This window comes from Tenebrio molitor, chromosome 5, assembly GCF_963966145.1.
Source record: "Tenebrio molitor chromosome 5, icTenMoli1.1, whole genome shotgun sequence".
Taxonomy (NCBI): Eukaryota; Metazoa; Arthropoda; class Insecta; order Coleoptera; family Tenebrionidae; genus Tenebrio; species Tenebrio molitor.
The window spans coordinates 14,174,666-14,197,565 of NC_091050.1; the positions used below are offsets into that span (position 1 = coordinate 14,174,666).

Below are 22,900 nucleotides of genomic sequence, written 5' to 3' on the forward strand. Positions count from 1 at the left end.
CAGTTCCGGGGCGTGATTGATGGTTGAGCGGGGTCGAAGGCCGCGTAACTCGGGAAGGTAAAGGTAGTGCATTATTGTTAAGAAACTCGTTACGTCAGAACGCGAAAAAATAAAAAAGCAGATGACAAATGAGCAGAAACGTAAGTTGGTCGACTTGTTCCCGTTCTTGTTCGAGTCGACTAACGAGTATCTCATTTTGAAACGTGTTTCTTTTCATCTCGCATGGCAATTTTTGAAGTCCATGAATACATTTATCTTTACAATCGTTTTTTTCTCCTCGTTCGTCCCGCATCGATCATCCGTGGCTGCGCGACGGCTTCTAATAACAAAACTGGAACGGGACGATTCGGTATCGGAAACAGTTCGTTATTTTCCACGCTTATGTAAGCGCAAATAAAATATGAGAATACGGAAAGGCTTTTTACCATCTCGGTCGCATTGTTTTATGGGTTTTCTCACACCCGACGCTTCGCACACGACCGACGTTTCTATAGGCGAAACCCGAACACACACGCACCCTCCCACCCTCCTTTATGCCTTGGTGACAATTTATAAACCGGAAAATCCAACATCCATTCAGACATTGTAATTCAAACACGAAAACAAATTATCCGCTCGGCTATTACTCCACAAATTCATAATTCCCTTTAGCTAAACCCAATTTTCATCTGTTTATTTTATTATAATTGGAATCGACGGCTCTCCGATTTGACCCCCTAGCTCGAGACACTCTTCACCCTTTTCTCCAGCCCCATCCTACGTAAACATCCCTAACCGCGCTCCTAATCTGTGCGCGCACATTTCAACAAACAGAATTATTAATGATGGAAAATGAAAATTTGTTTTTGTAGATGCGATCTATCAGGGATTGTTTGCCCAACATGGCACGAATTACTCCTGTTCTCTTGTTTATCCCCGGAGTCTGCTCGGGGAATCAAACAATCCGGAGCTATTTTCAATTTTGTGTTTCTGGAGTCGCCCGGATTCTTATGCCTTCTTTTTTATGATCGTGAAGCTATGTCTTCTGTCCGGGTAACGAGGGTCTCCTTACTCCCAAGGCGATTAAGACATTCTTGCGGTCTAGCTCACTCCTAGACTAATCTCAAAAATTTTCCATTAACTCAACGTCGCAACTAATGCAGCGCAACTCGCAAAAACAACACAAATAAATTTACCAACTTTGCGCTATTATCGCGTTCTGGCCCAAAACCCCACGTACGCTGCATGACCTTGAATTAAAAAATGAACCTCCATAAGAAAACGCTTGGGATTTTGGGCAGTGGACAAAAGATTTGAGGAATTTAGCTGCACTGGCAGGTCAGGCGTCATAAATCATCCCCCGGTCTGAAAGTTTGGTCATCTTTTAGGGATGAGCGTCCCGCTAACAAATTATTTAGGTCGTCTAAAAAAGTTTTATCAGCGAATGAGAACGTTCCTGATGAAATAGTGTTATCGACTTTTATCTATTCAACAGCTGGAGTGGATTCTGTTCTGTTGCAGCGGGCACGAGGGAGGGCAGCTCTTCGTCCAAGTACCCCGTGGTGGTTTTCGTCCACGGCGAGAGCTACGAGTGGAATTCGGGGAACCCCTACGACGGCAGCGTTCTCGCCAGTTACGGTGGCGTCGTTGTAGTCACCGTAAACTACAGACTCGGCATTTTAGGTAAGTCAATTACATAAAATATAACCGCACCCTTATTTGTCACCTAAAGCTGGTGCGAACCGGCCCGAGAAAATCCCGGATTTTATTGGGGGACCCGGAAACGAGGGATTTACGAGTCGGCCCTGTTATGATCGTGAAATTAGTTCCGCGGAGCTGCATAACAAGTTTGGTAAACTCTTCGTGAAATGTCGTACGATGTCGTTAAATGGCTTCATCGTGCACTTCTTTCGCCCAAGTGAAAATTTTAATCTTCCACCGTTTCCACTACAAGAACGGAATTTATCGCTGTGTACATGAAACAGAATTTGCATAAGTGACGTTATCCAGTTTTTCTCGTATAGTTTGCTGGAGCACAACTATAGCAAACAAGGAAATGGAGGACGCGCGACTACTATATTACAAAATTTAATTTCTTCGCAAAGATTTCTAGGAGCCCGTTGCAATAAAGCGCTTAATGTCTTGTTCTGTCATCTTTGCTCAACTTAATTGTATTTCGCAAACACGTAACAAGTGGTGCACCTTTTCCGAAAGCAAACAACCCGCCCTGCATAATGTCTGCGACTAGTCGGCCAAGCTCCGGAGCTTTAATCCTGAAATAACGGCTGTCAATTAGTGCGGAGCTTCCAAATATTTTCTTCGACCGTCGTTACGTGTCGAATCGTGAAAATCCAATGAAATTCCTTTCGTGGTTGGCAATCATTAATACGTAGGACCGGAAAGCTAATACGTGAGTGAATTACCCACAGGAAAATAAGTGTTTTGACAGTGTCGCCCTACAAATCTACCCCCGCTCCGACTCTTTTCAATTTCCTTCTGTTACCGGACTTCTTAATATCCCCATGTTTCACGGATCACAAAGGGCCTGTTTAATCCGGACCAGTCCGAATCTATGACCTTCCGCGTGCATCTTCAGCCTTTGGAAAGCTCTCAAAGGCATGACTGAGGACTTACATCTGTCCTCCCCTTATTTAGTTGTCGGAAAGCTCTCGCGAACAACTTGCTGCAGCCTGCTAAAATACAAAGGACGAAACTTGAAATACTACACGATCGCTTAACATGAAACTTTTCTTTCAATTAACTAAGATAATGCGTTAAGTTGTTCATCACAAGAATTCTGAAGATTCATACTTGGATTGGAATTTCTCTCCCACAATCTGCATTTGCCGGTTACAAAAAGAATGAGAAAGATCAAAGCTGCTTTGTTGAAGTTCCTGGACCCAAAGTGAAATGAATTAAGAAAACTATTTTTAGGTGGGAAGTAATCTCTTGAGAAACTTTTTCAAACACTTCGCTAATTGTGAAGTAATTGAAATAGGTCGGTAATTAATAATCATGTGAAAGCTTTTTTCTTTTGACATCCTCGCATAAAATGGAATTTTAGGACGAAGCTAGTACGTCCAAAATGTTTTTACGATGACAGTAAGCACATTTCAAGCGGAAGAAGGATATTTTTGGAGCATTTAGACGTCATTTTTGCATGAAATAGAAATTTTAGGAGGATCCTGACGCGTCGCAAATATTTATACGTTCATGGTGATCGCATTTCAAAAAGAAAATTTCCAATAGTACAATAGAATTTTGGGGACGTTTTAAATGTAATTTTGGAAATTTTTTGAGTAAAATAATAGCTATTTTCAATACCAGTGGGGAAAGTAGTGCATTTAATCACGAGTACGGAAGTTGGGCGTCTGAGCCGAAGGCGAGGATCCCAACCGTACAAAATGACAAAAACATGACAAGAGTAAAAAATGAATTTTCCCAGAAGTTTACCCCAAGCAATTTCACGTTTTTTCCTCAATTGCAATCTAAATAACAAATAAGTCAAAAATAAGACAATCTTTAATTACTAATATTCAGAAAGTATTTTAAAAACAGATTTAAAAAACTTTCAGCACAACATATTTAGCGCCCTCTATCGATAAACTGGCAAAACATTACACTTTGCTCACTAGTGAGAAAATATTATTTCCTCACTAGTGGTTCAATTGCCATCTTTGCTAACTATTTTCAGTGAGCAAAATCCACTAAAATCTAAAATGATCATGGAAAAAATATTTTATTGCCATTTTGAATGAAATAGAATTTTTAAAAAGAACCTAACATCTCCAAATTAGGTATTTCTACTTTGATGGTTATCATATAAAAAAAATTCAAATTGTCATAAGATAGAATTTTTGGGAACATGATTTGGTGGTTTAAAAAAATTATAAGAAGAAAGAATGCATTAAAAATGTTTATACGTTTGTACATTTGAAAAAGATTGTACAGTGGATTTTTTGAAAGCGTTATAAACATGATTTTGGCACTTTTTACAGAAAATAAAAATTGTATTTGCCATTAGGAATTTAACACTTCTAAACTAGTTCTAGGTGAAATGAATTTTTTAGAGGGTCTTTCTAAGGGGTCTAAAATATTTTACATTGATATTAGTCACTTTATAAAATAAAATTTCATATTTCAATTTCAAACAGTAAGATGGAATTTTTGGTAGCGTTATAAATGTATTTTAAGCAATTTGTAGGGGGAAAACATTTTCTATCCCCATTTTTGAACGAAATTGAATTTAGAGAAGGTGACTAACGCCCCTAAAATTTCAACGTTGATATGAATCACATTTTAAAACGAAATTTTCAAATCGTACAAGAGAGGGATTGTAATGGAAAGAGAAATGTTTAATGGATTTTTCGTAAATTTATTTAAAAGCTTAACTGAAAAATGGAAAACTACGGGAACTAGAAACCATGAATATTTACACTACAGCATCATTTTAGATTATGACAAAAAGTCTCTAATTTTATTAAACGTTACACAATAGTTATTTGTGTACCAAGACCAAAAAGTGCATCTTTTTCGTCCGAGTCTAAGCTTTCTGGCCGAGGCGCAGCCGAGGCTCTAAAACAGGCGAGGAGCAATGGCACTTATTGCCAGAGATGCACATAAAATTTTTTAGGCGACCGCACAAACTACAAAGCAAAAGACAATTAACTTAGTAAACAGACCAACAGATGACGCCACGGTTCAACGTCCGAAAAAGAATTACTTTTCGTCCGCTTTTGAGAACGTAAAATTACGGTTTTCATTAAGGGCGCCTAAAAAGGTTACTAAAACATTATACGTAAATGATTCTGCCGTAAACCTCGCAGGAATGTCTTAGGAACACGAGCACCAAATGAATGCTAGGACTCCAATAAAGTCCCTCAACTACGAAGCGTTTATTTTTTGCTGCAGGTCAGTGTAAATTTGATCCTGCAGCTATAAAATGTATTGCACTATCGTGATCGCAGGACCAAAAGTTAACCCCAAAGGATCTACCTTGTGTAATAAGGGATTTGAGTGTGTAGATTTAATAAAAATTTTCCGGTTTTAGTGCTTGCTTTATGACGAATACGAGTAACACAATTCTTTAATAAGCAGTACGAGGAATCGAGTAATAATAATGTTAAAGAACATGTCTAGAGGGCGTAAACCAAAGTTTTGTTCATTTTATGAAAAAAAGCACCGCAAAAAAATTTACTGACGGGAATAAAGCACGCGGAATGTGGTGTTTTTTGGTGGTGATGAAAAAAGTTGTTGACAAAATATAACGATGAAGCTGTGAAGTTCTTTGATTTGATTTCCTTGGCTTGGCACCCTTTGAATTTGCATGTCCTAATTAGTTTCGGCGGGGAAATATTGTGACATTCGGTTTTTAATTAAAGTGTTGAAGAAAGCAAAACCGTGGGTTTAATTGGACAAGTCCGGCGGAAGGGCGAACATGCACTCGATAACGTTCCGGTTTCATTTATTTCCTATTACGTTTTAAGAAAACGTTTTTACCCGGACGTTTGGCCTTTTTAATGTTTCGTGTCTAGATTTCTCCAGAGATATGCGGCGAAATATTCTGAGGTTTCTTTGCTTTTATAATTAATATACTTCTCTCTGTGTGTGTTTCTTTTTTATTCCGACGGACCGGCTGTAAATTTGCTCGGCGCGGATTGCGAAAATATCGTTCCGTTTCAATTGGGAAATTAATTTTTGATGAATTATTTGCCCCGAATTATTGTCGGCCGTAATGGAGTTTAATTAGTCCGGAGTAATTTATGTAAAACCGGTCCGGAGCAGCTCCCAACAATCTCCGACAAAAATGTAAAGTAGCCCTGACGATTTGCTTAAGCACTTAGATTTAAAGAGTAGAAATTAAAGGAAGGACAATTGAAACACAATTAGACCGTCTTCCGAGTTTAAATTGCATTGAAACTGTTCACAAGCAAAAACATTGAATACAATTAAACAACCGTGTAGAAAATTATAACACAATTCCCGGAATTCAGATTCACCGCTGAAATCTGGCGAAAAACTTTTCCGGTTGCCAAATCCTCTTTTTGCTCGGCTACTTTAGTATTTTGTAATTGGAAAAGTTTAAGGCCTTTTAGCCGTGCGCCGACGAAATTTAATTTTCTTTGTCATTTTTGTTTGCATCCAGTCAGGACACAATGTAAATAATCCGCGCGTCCCGCCCCCCAAATCTCGGACAAGCCTGACTGATGCCAGAATTTCCACACACCTGCGTATCCTGAAAAGAAGCGAAACTCTGGAGTGCGTGCGCGAGGGGAAATAACGTCATCCGTCAGCCTAACCGGTAACGACGCCGTTAAACTACTCGTTATAAACGTGCAACATCTACGAGGGATTTCCAACGAATGGCCCAGATTAGCTTTACAAGTTTTTATCTTCGCCTCGGATGCTCTTTCTTACATTTTGAATAGGCCCGAATTAAATGCCTCCTTACACACATCCACCATCGATCCTCTCCACAAATTATTATGTCGTTACCCTTTCTTTTCCCTCGTTCGCGATAACTCACGTTTGATTTGACACATATTCCGCTGTGACCGATCGGCCCTGTCGATCAAACGATAAAACGAACTTATCGCCGACGACAGCAAATTATCTACACGTCGAAGAAACGGCTCCGACGCCTCCCTCCTGTCGATTCCACCGGCCCTATTAGCATACTCCCAGTGTTAAATGGCTCGTTCCAACAGATAATTCCCTACCTCACGCCCCTAAAAAATCTACTACCCTTCATAATTATCATTCTCTCTGCAAAACTACAACGACTATGCAACCAACAAAACACAACAGCTCGCAGGGTTCAGTTCAGTTATTAACAACAATCACAACAAAAAAAAAACAAAAGAATAACACGCCATGCTTTAGGGGACAAAAATATCTACAATCCAAAAAAGGAATCATAACTTTGTACAGACGGGGCATTTCAAAATTTATTAAAAAATTTTAATTGAAATTTTTTTCAGATCAAAAATAATTGGAAACTTCTTGTAGTAGGTATTAAACATTTATTTATAACATCTGGAGGAATTTTTAGACAAGATTTAGATTTTTTTCAGTGAGATTACTAAATCGAGGAATTGAAATTTTCGCGGCGGGCTGTTCAACGTCTCTCACGTCTAAAACTGTACTAGTTATTTACGAAACGAGTGCGAGAAAACATTTTTCGCGCTTGTTGCATTATTTGAGGCACGAGCGACGAACGAGCGAGTACAATATTTTTTGAAACGAATTTCCAAATTGCAGAAATGGCGTTTTGTAAACCAGATTTTATTATTATCAAGTCAAATTATTTTCAGAATGCTCAATCACAACCACAAAAAAAAAGAACAACACACCATGCTTTAGAAGATAAAAAAATCACAATCTCAAAAAATCATAATTTTGTAATTACAGATTGGGGACATTTCAAAATTTAATAAAAAAATTTAATGAAAATGTTTTTCAGATCGAAAATAATTGGAAAATTGGAAAACTCTTGTAGCAGGTACTGAACATTTATTTATAGCATCTAGACACTGTCTAAATTTTTTGGGAATTTTTAGACACAATTTAGATTTTTTTCAGCCAATTATTGCTAAAATCCAGGAATTTGTAAGTCATGCGAAATTGAAATTTTCGCGGCGGACTTTTCAACGTCTCTCACGTCTAAAACTGTACTAGAGTGATCATAGTTATTTACGAAACAAGTGCGAGAAGACATTTTTCGCGCTTGTTGCATTATTTGAGGCACGAGCGACGAAGGAGCGAGTGCTTCGTTTGCGCGAATGTGCCGAATACATCTTCTCGCATCAAAGTTCGTACAATATTTTTTGAAACGAACATCCAAATGGCAGAAATGGCGTTTTGTAAACCAGATTTTATTACACAACAGCTCGCAGGGTTCAGTTCAGTTATTTACAACAATCACAAAAAAAGGAACAACACACCATGCTTTAGAGGATAAAAAAATCACAATCTAAAAAAAAAATCATAATTTCGTAATACAGATTGGGGGCATTTAAAAATTTAATAAAAAAATTTAATGAAAATGTTTTTCAGATCGAAAATAATTGGAAAACTCTTGTAGCAGGTATTGAACATTTATTTATAGCATCTGGACACTGTGTAAATGTTTTAGGAATTTTTAGACAAGATTTAGATTTTTTTCAGTGAGTTATTACTAAATCGAGGAATTTGTAAGTCACGCGAACTTGAAATTTTCGCGGCGGGCTTTTTAACGTCTCTCACGTCTAAAACTGTACTGAGTGATAATGCGAGTAGTTATTTACGAAACGGGTGCGAGAAGACATTTTTCGCGCTCTTTGCATTATTTGAGGCACGAGCGACGAAGGAGCGAGTGTTTCGTTTGCGCGAATGTGCCGAATACGTCTTCTCGTAATATTTTTTGAAACTAACATCCAAATTGCAGAAATGGCGTTTTGTAAAGCAGATTTTATTATTATCAAGCCAAATTATTTTCAGAATGTTCAAAAAATCGACGTTCGCGTACTAGTGCTTCAAAATCATCCAAAAAGCATTCGCACTAGTGCGCGAATGTCGATTTTGCGCACTAGTGCTTCGAAATGGCCTGGGACGGCATAGCAGTGCGCGAATATCGATTTCGCGCACTACATGCGGCCGCGAAATGTCCTTTTAAAGGTAATAAGTTCAAAAATGAATTAGACAAATCATGTTTTATCTTGTTTAATTAATTGATAAAGTTTTTGTTATTGGAAAAATCTCATTTAGACTTTTTCGTTTTATCATTACTAATTTCCCACATTTCAATCTGACCTCTTGACCGCCGCCGTTCGATTTACCGATCATTAATTCAAGAGATATTTCTTTCATAAACCCACCCGACTGGTCTGGAGCTACACTAGCACACTTATTCATAATTCACACCGGAGATAATTTTAAAAGGTCTCGATTATTTATGAAAATAAAGCTTCATCGATTACTTCGACTGACCCCAGCTGAAAAATCGATCGCCGATATTGGGATTTGGGATGTGCTGAAACATTCAAAGCTCTGAATGAAATCAAAATCAGTCGCTTTTTGCATTTTCCGCCACTATCACTCCCTTTCATGTCACAGCGTTCCGCCCCGGTCCGTTCGCAACTTACAAAAACAATAGAACCATGATTTTTCCGGGATTTCCGCCGAGTCCCCGGACGATTCCGCTGTGTGCATAAGCGTCGCGGTAATCGTTTTTGTAAATATTTCGAATCCCTCCGTAACCGGTCGGGCTAAAACGGGATAACCGGGTTAGGGCTCGCGTCAAAACCCACCCGGCAGACAAGTGGTCACATGACAACCCAAGTGTAGGGGGCGCTGGCGGGCCTGGCAAAACTAAAAACACTGTCAGCTACGGTCAGGCGGGGTGCAAAAAAAAAGAAAAGTGTGGATTAAAAAATGAAAAAGAGTTTGTTGCATTTAAATTGAAAAAATATTCGCCTGTCAGTTGTTGTGGTTCTGTGGGAAAGGGGAGTTGACCCCGAGAGTCCCTTAATTCGGAAAACAATAACGACAACGGTAAACAAAACGCTCAAAACAAATTCGTCCGGATATCATTTTTCCGATGGGCTTTTAAGCGCCGGAATATTGAATTACGGTCTGAAATTTCACCCTTTCGGAATGATTAAATCTGAAAAATTAATTGGCCAGGATCGTGTTTAACGTTTCAGGTGCAGATGCGTCCGGTTTTGTCTTGTTTCGTTTTATTTGGTGTTCGTCGAACTAATCAGGACGAATCCCGTCCTTAAATCCCCATATAAAGTCAAATGGATGCCATAAAATTCGTGGAAATTTGTACGAATGCGTCGGCTAACCAGATATCGATAATGTTTTTAGTTAAGGGACGGTTTTCGAATGGGAGCCCGGGGAAAGTTTCGCCTGCGGAAGAATGCCACACAATGAAATAATGCGAATCATCCTAATTGAAAACGAGACAAGATTCGGCAGGTCTGCTAGTTGAAATACACATGTACGGGTCAGGAAACTTGGGTGGAATTTAATTTAGAAAGTTTTTCTCAAGTTTAGGACCTCGGAATCAAGTTTCGGACCAAATTGAACTAGGGGAACTATTCACAAACTGATTTACAGGATTTTCTTTAAAGCCCCGCTCTGTACGATTTAACTCTTTCGTGTCGCGCTGATGATATTCGGTGGGTTGCGCGGCCGAGGAGATAAATTCAATGAGACCAGTGTTTGGATAGCCTCGGTGACACTCCAGGCCTCTAAACATAAGTTATGTTTGCGGTAAATGTCTGCGTAAATATATAACAGTGGCGTGGAGCATATCTAACATAAGTTCCGGCGGCAATAAGAGAAAGGAATCATCGAAACGCTCATAAAACATAATTGAAAGCTCGTTCCGAGACGTATATCTTGTCGGTCGGACGCGTAGAGGGCGTCTTCACCGACGAAGCGATAATGACGCCACAAATGGCTCTGTCGATAACAGCGCGCCAGCCATAGAATATCAGGATTAGGTGTGACAATTTACAATAATGATATTCCATAAACTTGATCGCTCCGACATTGTTTACTTTGCCGCCGCCGACAATAATAATTAGAGCCATCACGGCGACTAATTACACTAGAAAAATATTGTTCCACACCCCGACGACAGTTTAATTGGATTTTAATACGATAAGCTATTACCGGAACGGCCCCTTTTTCAGGTGACATTAGAGTAATCAAATGCGCGGTTTCCGCCGAAAGCTCAGCTCCTCTTGACAAATCGGCCAAGATTAGAACCCCTAAATCACCTTTTATTGGGCCAGATTCTGTTTGGCCCGTTCGCATTCCGACCACTCACGGATAAACATGTAAGAGGGACGACAGAAAGGACATCTATAAACACACAGCCGCTCCTTAAGAACACAAGAGGATCGGCCGGGGTTAAGTACGTGAAAAGGACAAGAAAAGTGTAACAAGAAGGGACAGCGGAAGCCGCAGAAAGTCGCTCCAACTTTTTAATTATGTCGTCCCGACAGGACAAAAAAACAAGCGCGTCACGTTATCGAGCTTTCAATGATAATTGTTTGTGCGGCTGAGCTTTCGCTATAAATACTTCATTGTGGCGAGCGGTCTATTGTGCCGTAACAAAGTGTACAGCCATGTCATAAAATCGAAACGATTTTATTTGATACTAATTTATTTCAGATCCTACTTTATACGTCCAACAAAACAACGCGGACATTCAATCCTCCGAGCCTTAAAAATACCCACAGACATTTTACTCGTATTCCGAATCGAGACTCATTTGCCAGGATAAATCATCTGTGTCACAAGCTACGAAATTGAAATCAGTTTACCACTTATAAAACCGTCCATCCTTCAAATTACCATAAATCATGTAGGTGGAATAAAATTCGCTTTCACAGTTAATGTCACAGCACCATTACTTGTATCGAACGTGCTTACTGAAAGCAATAAAGAACGGCCTAATGCGGCGTTTTGTCGAGCCGTGTAATTCGCTGGCTGCGGCCATTATGGGTTCGTGTTCAAGGCCAGGACTACGATATCAATCATAATTACAAACGTGCAAAAGCGACTATTAACAGGGTCGAGCAAAAAATTCGAACGATTCATTCACTTAACGGCTCTATCATCTCATCAACGAAATGAAAGACCAAACGGATGCAAAAACTGACCAGAAACAGAAACGGAGGTTTAATTAAGCTAAAGCTAGACACCACGCTGGTCAGAATTGAGAATGGAGGCGATTGAACAACAAACACAAATAGGAGAGGGCCCCGGGTGGAGACTTGAGGAACACCAAAAGAATAAATGGACGTCAGTTTGGAATTCTGACGGAATGTGAAAATGTAAAAATTAATAATCACCACGCGGGTCTACACCAAAGGAACAGATAACGTAAGGAGAGAGTAAATACATGGAAGGACAAATCAAAAGTAGGCAGGGAGGTTTGAGTGGAGTAGAGCAACACACTATGCTGGTCAGAATTGAGAATAGAGGCGACTAGGCAAAAATGTGAATAGAAAAGGGCCCCCTGTGGAGACTTGAGGAACACCAGAAGAATAAATGGACGCCAGTTTTGCAATTCTGAGTTGGCGGATGGAATGTGAAAATGTAAAATTGAAAAATCACCACGCAGGTCTACACCACGGGGACTGATAACTTAAGGAGAGAGCAAATGGATGGAAAGAGAAACCAAAAATAGACCGGGAGCTTTAATTGGAGTAGAACAGCACACCACGCTGGTCGGAATTGAGCGTCGATTGGACAAAAGTGTTAATAGAAGAGGGCCGGATGTGGAAACATGAGGAACGCCAGAACAACAAATCGACATCAATTCTTCAGTTGATGTGAAAACGTAAAAATCAATAATCACCACTCAGGTTTGCACCAAGTGGATAGATAACGTAACTAGAGGGTAAATGGATGGAAAAACAAACCAAAAATCAATATAGAGGTTTAACTGGAGCAAACCAACACGCCACGCAGGCCAGAATTGAGAATAGAGATGATTGGACAAAAAAAAACGAATAGGAGAGGGCCCCGTGTGGAGACTTGAGGAACACCAGAAGAATAAATGGACGTCAGTTTTGCAATTCTGTAAAAATCAATCATCACCACGCGGGTCTACACCAAGGGGGACAGATAACGTCAAGGGAGCGCATATGGATGGAAAGAGATACCAAGAATAGACAGAGAGCTTTAAGTGGAGTAAAGCAACACACCACACTTATCAGAATTGAGAATGGAGGCGAATGGACAAAAAATACAAATAGGAGAGGGCCCCGTGTGGAGACTTGAGGAACACCAGATCAATAAATGGACGTCAGTTTGGAATTGACCTGACCTGACCTGACCTGACCTGACCTGACTTGACGGACGGAATGTGAAAATGTAAAAATGAATAATCACCACACAGGTCTACACCAAAGGGACAGATAACGTAAGGAGGGAGTAAATGGGTAGAAAAACAAACCAAAAGTAGGCAGGGAGGTTCGAGTGGAGTAGAGCAACACACCACGCTGGTCAGAATTGAGAATGGAGGCGATTGGACAAAAAATACAAATAGAAGAGGGCCCCGTGTGGAGACTTGAGGAACACCAGAAGAATAAATGGACGTCAGTTTGGAATTCTGACTTGACGGACAGAATGTGAAAATGTAAAGATCAATAATCATCACGCTGGTCTACACCAGGAGGACAGATAACGTCAGGAGAGCGCAAATGGATGGAAAGACAAACCAAAAATAGACAGGGAGCTTTAATTGGAGTAAAGCAACACACCCCGCTGGTCAGAATTGAGCGTGGAGGTGATCGGACAAGAGTGTGAATAGGAGAGGGCCCGGTGTGGAGATTTGAGGACCGCCAGATGCATAAATGAACGTAAACTTTTCAGGCGTGAGTTGACGGACAGAATGTTAAAATGTAAAAATAAATAAGCGAGGGTGAAGTTTTCCGGAGCTTTTAAGGGAGCAGCAGGTCGCGCCTTGACTGATCAATTAGGACCCACCTAGGGCGCATTTTTCACGGCGGCTCTTGCTCCGACCGGGATAATTTAGATGCAGAAACCAGCCTCCCGGCAAAATGATATAAATTCGTTTGTTTTTCCCAGATTGAAAGACGGGATCCGTCTCGAACTAATGTTGCCGGAGCTGATAAGTAATTTGGAAGTTACGAGTGCTCTTGTTCGGGTAACTTCCGTAATAGTTTTGTTTTTAAAGCTCGAACTCGCAATACATACGAATGCCGGGGCTGTTTAGTTTCCATACGATCGAGATTGCACCATCGGGGAAGGTACGTGTGCTCCTTCGGATGGGTTTTCCGGTGGAAATTGATCAGGAGGGGGCTACATCTGGGCTGTATGTCGGGTGGAAATAAAAGCGTATGCAAATGGGTCGTTATTGTAATTAGCTAAACCTGTGGCCATGTAAATGGTAATAGTGAGCGAATCAAGCAATTAAACAACTAGCAGTGTGGCGACCTCTCCACTCGGCACTCGCGCAAACACAATCACTCATCCGGGGGCGCTCAAATGAAGCTATTAAAAACATCCCATCTGTTGTGGAGAAGAGTGCACCACGGTCCGGCAATGCAAACACCTCCATGATGGAAAAACTACGACTCCCAGCCGAGGAACTCCGGAGTTGCGCTTTCGGAAATTGTTGTCGGCAGCGATTCATCACGGATGACGAGCCATAGACGAGATGCGTATCCGTGTTTGCGTGTTAAATAAAATTAATTAACCCCCTCAACCAGTCTGTCATTATTCACCGGATCCTCCACAATAAAAGCCTTATTTCCTAGCTGGAATCTGACGTGGTGATAGAAACAACATCTAGTCGTAAGTGGAATGTTGCTGGCGCATAAGTGGATGTAGGTAAAGGAGTTTAAAGACATTCCGCAACTTATGATGTGTAACCGTTTGTCTGCGAGTTTGGGGGAAGAAGCGCGCCGCCACCGCGCCACCGACGTGTCTACGCTGCGAACTTGCAAATTGCTCAAGTTTCTGTTCAGCATGCCACCGGGGAATATCTACGGGGCAAAAACAAAGATCTTTTGTACCTAAGCCGGCTATATATTAAATTCTTTAAACAATACCACCAGCTATGAAAGTACAATTAGGTCGTTAGTACGTTAGTGCGGCGTGCGTGAAGTGGCCGTCGTGAGGATAAATTAAAATAAAACACGGGGATAATTAGGTATTTACAGTCGCAATTAATTTTAATTAGTTCCGTACTTTGGCGAAACATTATGGGCGCTGGAACGCCTCCTACCTGGATCCTCGACGGCGGCGGCGCTCTCTCCCAGACTAATAACGACGTTTTCTATTAACAAAAAACCCGATTCTCCAACAGTTGATAGAACCACCTCGAGTTTCTCGGGGAGAAATGTCTTTGTTATGAGCACGGAAAATTGCAGGGCTTTGGCCACGACGAGAAAAATTCCAACGTGAATGGAATTTTCTACGAGACGCTACAACTTTCTACATTTCAAATCCGACAGATTCAGACGGGATGAGACGGGGTCGTGACCCACTATCAATTTCTTCCGTATCGATCAGGGGCTCGTTTAATTACGCACACCTGAAGGATTATTATTAAAGGGCTCGCAGTAATCTCGGGACTGTTAAAGAATTTGACGTCTGACGTCTTATGCCATTGTCTGGATTCATAAACTGGAAAGCTTGCAGTGCAGTCGAGTAAAAACTGTACATTTCGAAGAGCTGATTGAAAACAGCCGTCTGCGGAAGTAAGCTGCTTCATGTTGCGTTATACGTCAATCCTTAAACAAACAAAATCTCTGACATGAATAATGATAATATTATACTGTTACAGTTCACTACAAGGAAATAGGATTAATATAGTAAAGAGGAAAAATGAATACAACCGAAAAAACAACAAACAAACCGAACTTTTAGTACAGTAAAGAGTCAGTAAATACAAGGTGTCATTGAAATGTGTGACCAAATTTTAACCACTACCTACTGGCTTTTCATGTAGAACTCGGAAAAAATATTTAAAAAATTTCATGTCAAAAAATAAAATTACATTTATTTTTTGAGCTACAATTTTTTTTATTGCTTTTAGTCTTCTACGTTCTCCCACAATCCCGTAGGTAAAATTTCAGCACATTTTAAAAATACACCCTGTATATCATATTTTATAAAACGTACACCAATGCGGTTTCCTTGTTTTAAAGCATATTTCCTATAGGTTACTTCGCATTGGCGTACATTTTATAAAACATGAAATACCGGGTGTATTTTTAAAATGTCCCGAAATTTTACCTACTAAATGTCATTTTATTTTTTGACATTTTAGATATTTTCCCGAGTTCTATATGAAGCCAGTAGCTCGTGGTTAAAATATCTGTACAACTTTCAATAACACCCTATATAATAGAGGTAGATAATAGTTATTTACAGTAGGAGTGAGAAAGGCAAAGCTTTCGTTCACGCGAATTGCGGACGAAGCAATGCAAGTGAACGAAAGCGACCTTATACTCAAGTGCTGTATTTGGTTTTGGTCGATACAATATTGAGTCTGTATCTTGGTATTCAAAATTTTAAATAAAAATAAATCACATTTTTGGAGGGATCTGTTGCTGCGGAAAATACAAAATAAACAAAGTTCTGTAACGTCAATAAAGTGGTTGTGTGTACGTTATGGAAATTGTGAAAACGGATAATGAAGTAAACTAAATTTAAAAACTGACTTTTGCAGATTTAATTGTGAGGAATCGAGCTCAAAATACTTCAGGATCCTATCTCTGGCATGAGTTTAAAAACAGAAAATATGTTTTGTAAAAATGGTGGATGCGCCGGGATGACAATATCTCAACTACTTAAAGCACCACTAATTAACATATTTGGTGCTACGATGCTGAAATACTTCAATCATTTACAAAAAATCCTTTTGTATTTACCTCGCCTGTCATTGTTTTATCACCGTGATTAACACAAAGGTGCTCTTTTAGATTTCAAGATAAACAGTAATCACTGGGGACTAAATCTAACGAATAGAAGGGTTGATTTAATTTCTTCCCTGGAGCAGCTACGGAAATGCAGTTCTTGTGAACCGAGGCATTATTCCAACGGAGCATTCCCACTTCTTTCCTTACTAGCATCGCCTACTTTGTACATTAGTTCATTTAGTACATTTAGTATAATATTTCCGTTACACTCAGTCCATTTGGCAAATGGTAAATCAATGTAATCCATTACCATCACAAAAAACTCTTTTCATTACTTAAAATGCCTGGAAAATTTTGATTATTTCACGAAATTTCAGTTGGCGTTGGTGACGTAGTTGAATGTGCGGCAAGCCTCATAACATGAGATTAAGGTGGCGATAGTGGTGGTAGTGGAAATCTGTCTACTAGTTTATCTAACGTTGCGAGGCTGACGGCACATCCAAAATTTGTGTGGGTTTTAAACGCCAACGTAGATGTTCACTTGACCACTTACAAAAAGTGGACAATAGATAAACAAAAAAAGAATTGGCATCCAAATTTCACATCTTCTATGCACTGTTAATATCATTCTTTCATAATATGTAGTATATTAAATAACGAGCCGTAGGGGAGTTTTCTATGGGACGAGTGCGCCAATGTCCTTATAAAACGAGTTTTTTGTTATTTTATCGAATTTGCACCCTTGTTTTAATGTTTAAATAAAAAAATTAAATTTTTAAATTCTAGGGAATTTTGTATTAACTGGTAACTCAAGGTAACGGATGCAACTACATCTGCAACAGACGTTAAAAAGTAAAGTTTGAACATTAATATTGGAAGTTTTTTGATGTAAATGACAACAATACACTGAAATATTGATAAAAAATTTCTTAGAGATCTATTAAACCACCAGTGCTTTAATAGTAGCCATAAACGACTCCAAATTGAATAGAATAATAGACCTATTAGAGACGCAAATTGTAAAAAGAGTTTTTTGTTTGTCAACTGACATCATCTGCATCAGGGCAATAAATGATAAATCACCCTTACATAGTGGATTTAGAGTGAGTACAAACACTATTAGAATAATCACTGAATACATTATCCGCTCGGGACAATGTAGATCCAGGTCATTAAATATCGCAAAGCCAGTCTGGAATTGCGTTTTATTTTGAATAAAAGAGCAAAACTTTTCAAAACTTCCCGAAAAAATATTATCCACATTTGAAATGCAACTGCAACAGACAACGTCGATGAGCTATTAAAATGAGAGCGACAATTTCCGAACAAGTCGAGCCGCCGCATTCGTGTTTTCTCAGTTTTAAAAAAGAAAACTTTCCACAAAGAAATTTAATAATTCTGTCTTGGGGGCCAGACCGGAATCTGTGCCTCTGTCGCCGTGCAGAAAATGAGTCGCCGCGCAAAAATGTGAATTGTTTAAGTGACTTTAGGTGAAGAAGCCGAATTTCATTATGATGCCACGTGCAATAAAAAAGTTATTGGCCATTTTAAAAGACGTAAAGATTCAAGATGGCGCCTTCCCGAAAAGTCCTAACTGATACATATTGTACTTTTTTATCTGTTTGACGTTGTAAAAAACCAACAAAATTCTGTTATTGGGAGTATGGGCGCGTTTTACATAAGAATGCCGACTTTCATTATAACTGCAATAAGATGGGGACGGCGAAAAGTCGAGCCGTTCAAGCGGAACTTTCACTTGTACCGGATTCAATATAGTTTCGGAGTACTCCCCGAGTTGGCATTCTTGTTGGAAATTGCTCGGTGACAAGGGATATAATTAGGTTGTCATTGAGATTATTGATGGGCAATGTGTGAACGTTCTCCGTGGAGGGCTGCCATCGCCAGTTGCACGAAACGTCTCCCAGATTACACACTTAATCGTGCCACAATTAAGCAAACGCTGGGGCGAGTAAACCTTCCCTCGACGGCTGTTAAACAAGAGGCGATACTATAAATAAAGATATTTCATTAGCATTCTCCTAATGTAACTCCGTTACATACACGCTGTTTGCTTGGAATTGTGCGAACTCTCTTAAAGTCGTAATTTAATTCCCAGAACTCGACGGAAAATTTGTGCGTGCCGACTGGGGAAAACGCCATTTTCCCCTTTTATGATAATTCCTGCGTCTTTATCTCCGCAGGTGGAAAAATCACATACACCCTCGCCCCCAAACTCTAAAATAATCATCTCAATTCAAAATCAGACAAGGCTTAGAGTGGCGAGGCGAGCTCTCTACACCGCAATATACTAATCTGTCAGGAGTAATCGTTGAACCTGATTTGCAAACGATAATTTTTCCGAGACCTCGGTTTCCTTTCGCCTTTCCGGTGACCTCCTCGAGTTGTGAATTTCCAAACAGAGGAAGTCTTTGCTTACCTCGGTGTTTCCTCGATAAAGTTTGCAAAGTGCTGGGTCGGCAGGATTGTTTACATGGAAATGAGGCGGAGATAATTCTTTTCTGATTAATCGCGGCGGCGGGCGCTACAACACAACAAGGATCCGCAAGGATATCAGTCCGATTCAGGACTTAGGTCTATTAAATCTCGGTAAATACTGTAGTAATCGGAGAATGGAATAACATCCCCGGCCTGTACTTAACCCTCACTGGAGGGCTAATAATTACGATCGGTCCCATTCGGCATGCACAATCCGCCAATTTGGGCGATCTTAGGAGGTGGCGTTTTTGCCCGACCAGATCCAATTTGCTCGATTCTGATTGGAACAAATTACCTCCACACCTAATCCCCACACCCCGGATAACCCATTTAAGTCGCTTTGTTTTGGTTGCAGGCTTCCTCAACGCAAACACTGACCCGTACTCCCGTTCTCCGGCCAACTACGGCCTCATGGACCAAATAGCCGCCCTCCACTGGATACAGGAAAACATCGCTGTATTTGGCGGAGATCCAACCAACGTTACCGTTGTAGGCCATGGAACCGGAGCGGCTTGCGTCAACTTCCTGTTAACGTCCAGCGCAGTTCCTGAAGGTATGTTCGAGTGTCGGAAGGGTTTTTATCTTGAAATACTGTAACGGCCTGGAGAAAAAACAAGCCCGAAGGGGTGGGAGCGGGTTTCGACGTTATTTCTGAACGGTAATTGTTTCGTTCCGTCGCGTAATGCGCCCAACAATGGGTCGCTGGAAACGCGAATATCCGACCAGAGCTTTATTCCACCTGCAGGGTCCTTTGCGTTCCGTGAAAAATATACGTTCGGGCGAATTAAATAGACGATCGTTAATCCGCCGAAACAACATTAATCTCTGACCTTTCCCGCGCCTGCATTTACATAATTTCGTGTATGGTCCTGGAAATGTATGCAAACACGTTTTTCAGCAATTCGACCCGAAATATTACTGTAATAAGAATATTATGCTTTATTTCCTACAGGTTTCACCCAATTACACCGACTGTACTAAAAATGGAAATTAAACAAATACACCTTAATTACAAAAATGCAATCGTAAGTACAATAATTAAAAATTAAACTTTAGAAATTTTATTTCAGGTCACCTAGTATTTTTTTAAAGGATTATAGGAATAGATTATTTGCACCTAAGGAAAGTTTAGAAAATTACAACTAAAAATAATAAAGATGAACAGATGCAGATAATGATGTATGGCAAGAAATGAAAGAAAAAATACACGTAAATCCACATAAGGTTTAAGGAAGGAAAGAAAAAAAAAACAGAAAGACAGATCAGATTGAGAAAGAAAATATGAGTTATGGATACAAGAAAATAAAGACTTATGGTACAAAATAAAAATAAGAAAAGGATGTGATATTATTCCTGTGGCTGTGTGAGACAAATCAAATCTAAAAACCATCTTTCATAAATATAATTATGATTAATCAAATGCACAGTACCTACTGCATGACTCTATCTCTAATAGAAATAAAGAAAATTAGGAATATGTTTTGCAAAAATGGCGGATGCGCCAGGATTTTTCCTAATATAAATAACAATATTATAGTTGCTGTTTGAGCTAAATAAAATCTAAAGCCTGAGATTTAAAGACTTAATAATGATCAACCAAATACACAAAACTGCATTTGTTTCTCTCTAAGACTAGTCGCGAAAGAGACATTCATATGATTTCTAAAAATGGTGGAGGCACCAGAATTTTTTCCAATAAAATGTAGATTTCGTCCTTACCATTTACGCTCAATGACACCTGAAAACTAAGGACTATAAATTTAATTGTGATTAATTCCCATATACATCAAACGTGCGTGTTCAGTGAATCAGAGCGCTTGCTTTCATCCAATCAAAAAAGTTTATCGCGATAAAAATGTCCTACTACTCTGTCATCTGTCAAAAGTGATTAAAATTGCATGTTACTCCTGTCAGATTCTCAAATTGTCTTTAATAATTGTGTTTTTAATGACTGTAGGAATGATAAATAAATAATTAACGTTAAATTTTGTATTCTGGAATTAATCTTGCAAAAATAACACGACCTAATTTTTATATCTGATAAATTTCCCAATTTTCACTTAAACATTTTTGCATTAGACAATTTTACTCGTTGATATTTAGGCATTTTCATTCAAAGGTTAAACCCTCGAGCTAAAGCTCTCAGGCCTAACCAGAACAAAAATGCCCAAATGCATCTCATAAAATTGTCAAGCAAAAAGTTTTCGTAACATTGAAAAATGTATCCGATAAAAAAATTAGGTCTTGTTATTTTACCTTCGATAAATTGAATCAGTTAAGAAAATTACAAATATATGATTTGTAGAAAAGACAGAGGTGCCAGAATTTTCTTATAAAGGTAAAGATATCTTTACTGCCTTGTGAGCCAAATACAGTCTAAAAACTATTATCTTAGAGATTTAATTGTAACGAATCGAGGATAAAAGACTGCAAAGCTCTATCTCTAACAGTAGCAGAGGAAACAGTTTATCTGTTACGTAAAAATTCTAATAATATGATTGATTATGATGAATCGAACGCAAAGAAGTGCATCTCTCCCTGCGTTTCTTAGTACTCGAGAAAAATACTTTTTTTTTTTCGTTTTGTAAAAGTGGTGGAGGTGCCAGGATATTTTCACTTAAAAACCTCCGGTTTTGTTTAACTTGAAATAAATCTAAAAATGTTGTTTTATAGATTTAATTATGATGAACTAAACTTAAAAATACAGAACTGTATCTCAGAGTCATCGAAAAAAATTCACTTCACTTCACAATGTTTTGTAAGAACGGTGAAGGTAACAGGAGAGTTTTTTACTAAAAATAACGACGTCTAACTTAATTATGAAACAGCGTTTTGTAGATCTAATTTTGGGAAATGCCAAAAACTGCAATTCCCTGTCTCTAACAGTAGTTGAAAAAATTACGTTCATATGTTTTGTAAAAATGGTGGAGGCGCCATTTCTCCAATTTGGATGTTGAAAATTTCCAAAGAGTGAAAATAAATCACTAATTCAATTGACACTTTGACAAGCACATGGACAAACGCCATCTATTTACAAAGGGTACACGACAAATCCTACATAATGTTCGTTTCAAAAAATATTGTATTCTACAAACTTCGATGCGCGAAGACGTATTCGACACATTCGCGCAAATGAAGCACTCGCTTCTTCGTCGCTCGTGCCTCACATAATGCACTCATGCGCGAAAAATGTTTTCTCTTACTCGGTTCGTAAATAACTATTTACGATTGTAAAAATTGTAGAAGCGCCAGGATTTTTTACTAGAAACAGCAATGCACCTGAATCACAAAGAGAAGATTGCAGCAGTCTGTATGTAACCGTAGTCGTAAAAATAATAAAGACAGCAGGACTGTTTACACTAAAAATTACGCTATTCTTATTATTCTTTGAGACTTGATCGTGATGCAAGAAACTGCATTTCTTTGTCTTAGTTAAGAAAAGTCCGTTTATGATTTGTAAAAATGGCGGATGCGCCGGGAATTTTTTTAATTAAGAACTTAGTCTGGCTAGACTTTTAATAAAGTCGATTATTAACATAAAAGTAAAGTCCGCTGTTCTAAAAATAAGACAGGAACATTCTTCAATTTAGATTAAAAAGAGCAATAAATTTTCGGCGACACTATTGTTCATTTGGAAATCGTGATAGGCGATATCTGTGCGAGATGCGTGAAATATGTGAGAAAAGCCCTGAAACGGACTGATTACTTAACTCACTGGATCTCTCTCTGTGTGTCCATCAATTTGTATGGAACGTGCGTCGTATTTTTTATAGAATATTTGTCACCAGGAGCTTAAAGATGAGTCGGTCCGGGTCAGAAAGGTTCGGAGAGTAAGACACTCGGAGAATCCATAAAAACTCGTTCTCGAATATTCACCGAGCAACGAAGCGATCTTTCGTTTTCACATAATATAATTTAATTAAAGAAACCCACAACGACAGAAAAACGCCGGCCCAGCTTGACAGTCTGCCGTCTAGCGCCATAATTTGACGAATCATTCGTCTCGCTCCGGTTTTTTGCTTATTTTCGCT

The 22,900-nt window shown here is 39.2% G+C and overlaps 1 protein-coding gene across 1 annotated transcript in view; it reads left to right on the plus strand.

Moving 5' to 3' along the window:
* Nlg3 (Neuroligin 3) overlaps nt 1-22,900 on the plus strand; it is a 175,439-nt gene that overhangs the window by 125,406 nt on the left and 27,133 nt on the right. Inside the window, exons 2-3 of the mRNA XM_069046549.1 lie at nt 1,501-1,662; nt 19,225-19,422. Of these exons, the coding sequence (XP_068902650.1) occupies nt 1,501-1,662; nt 19,225-19,422 (360 nt within the window). The remainder of the gene's footprint in view (nt 1-1,500; nt 1,663-19,224; nt 19,423-22,900) is intronic.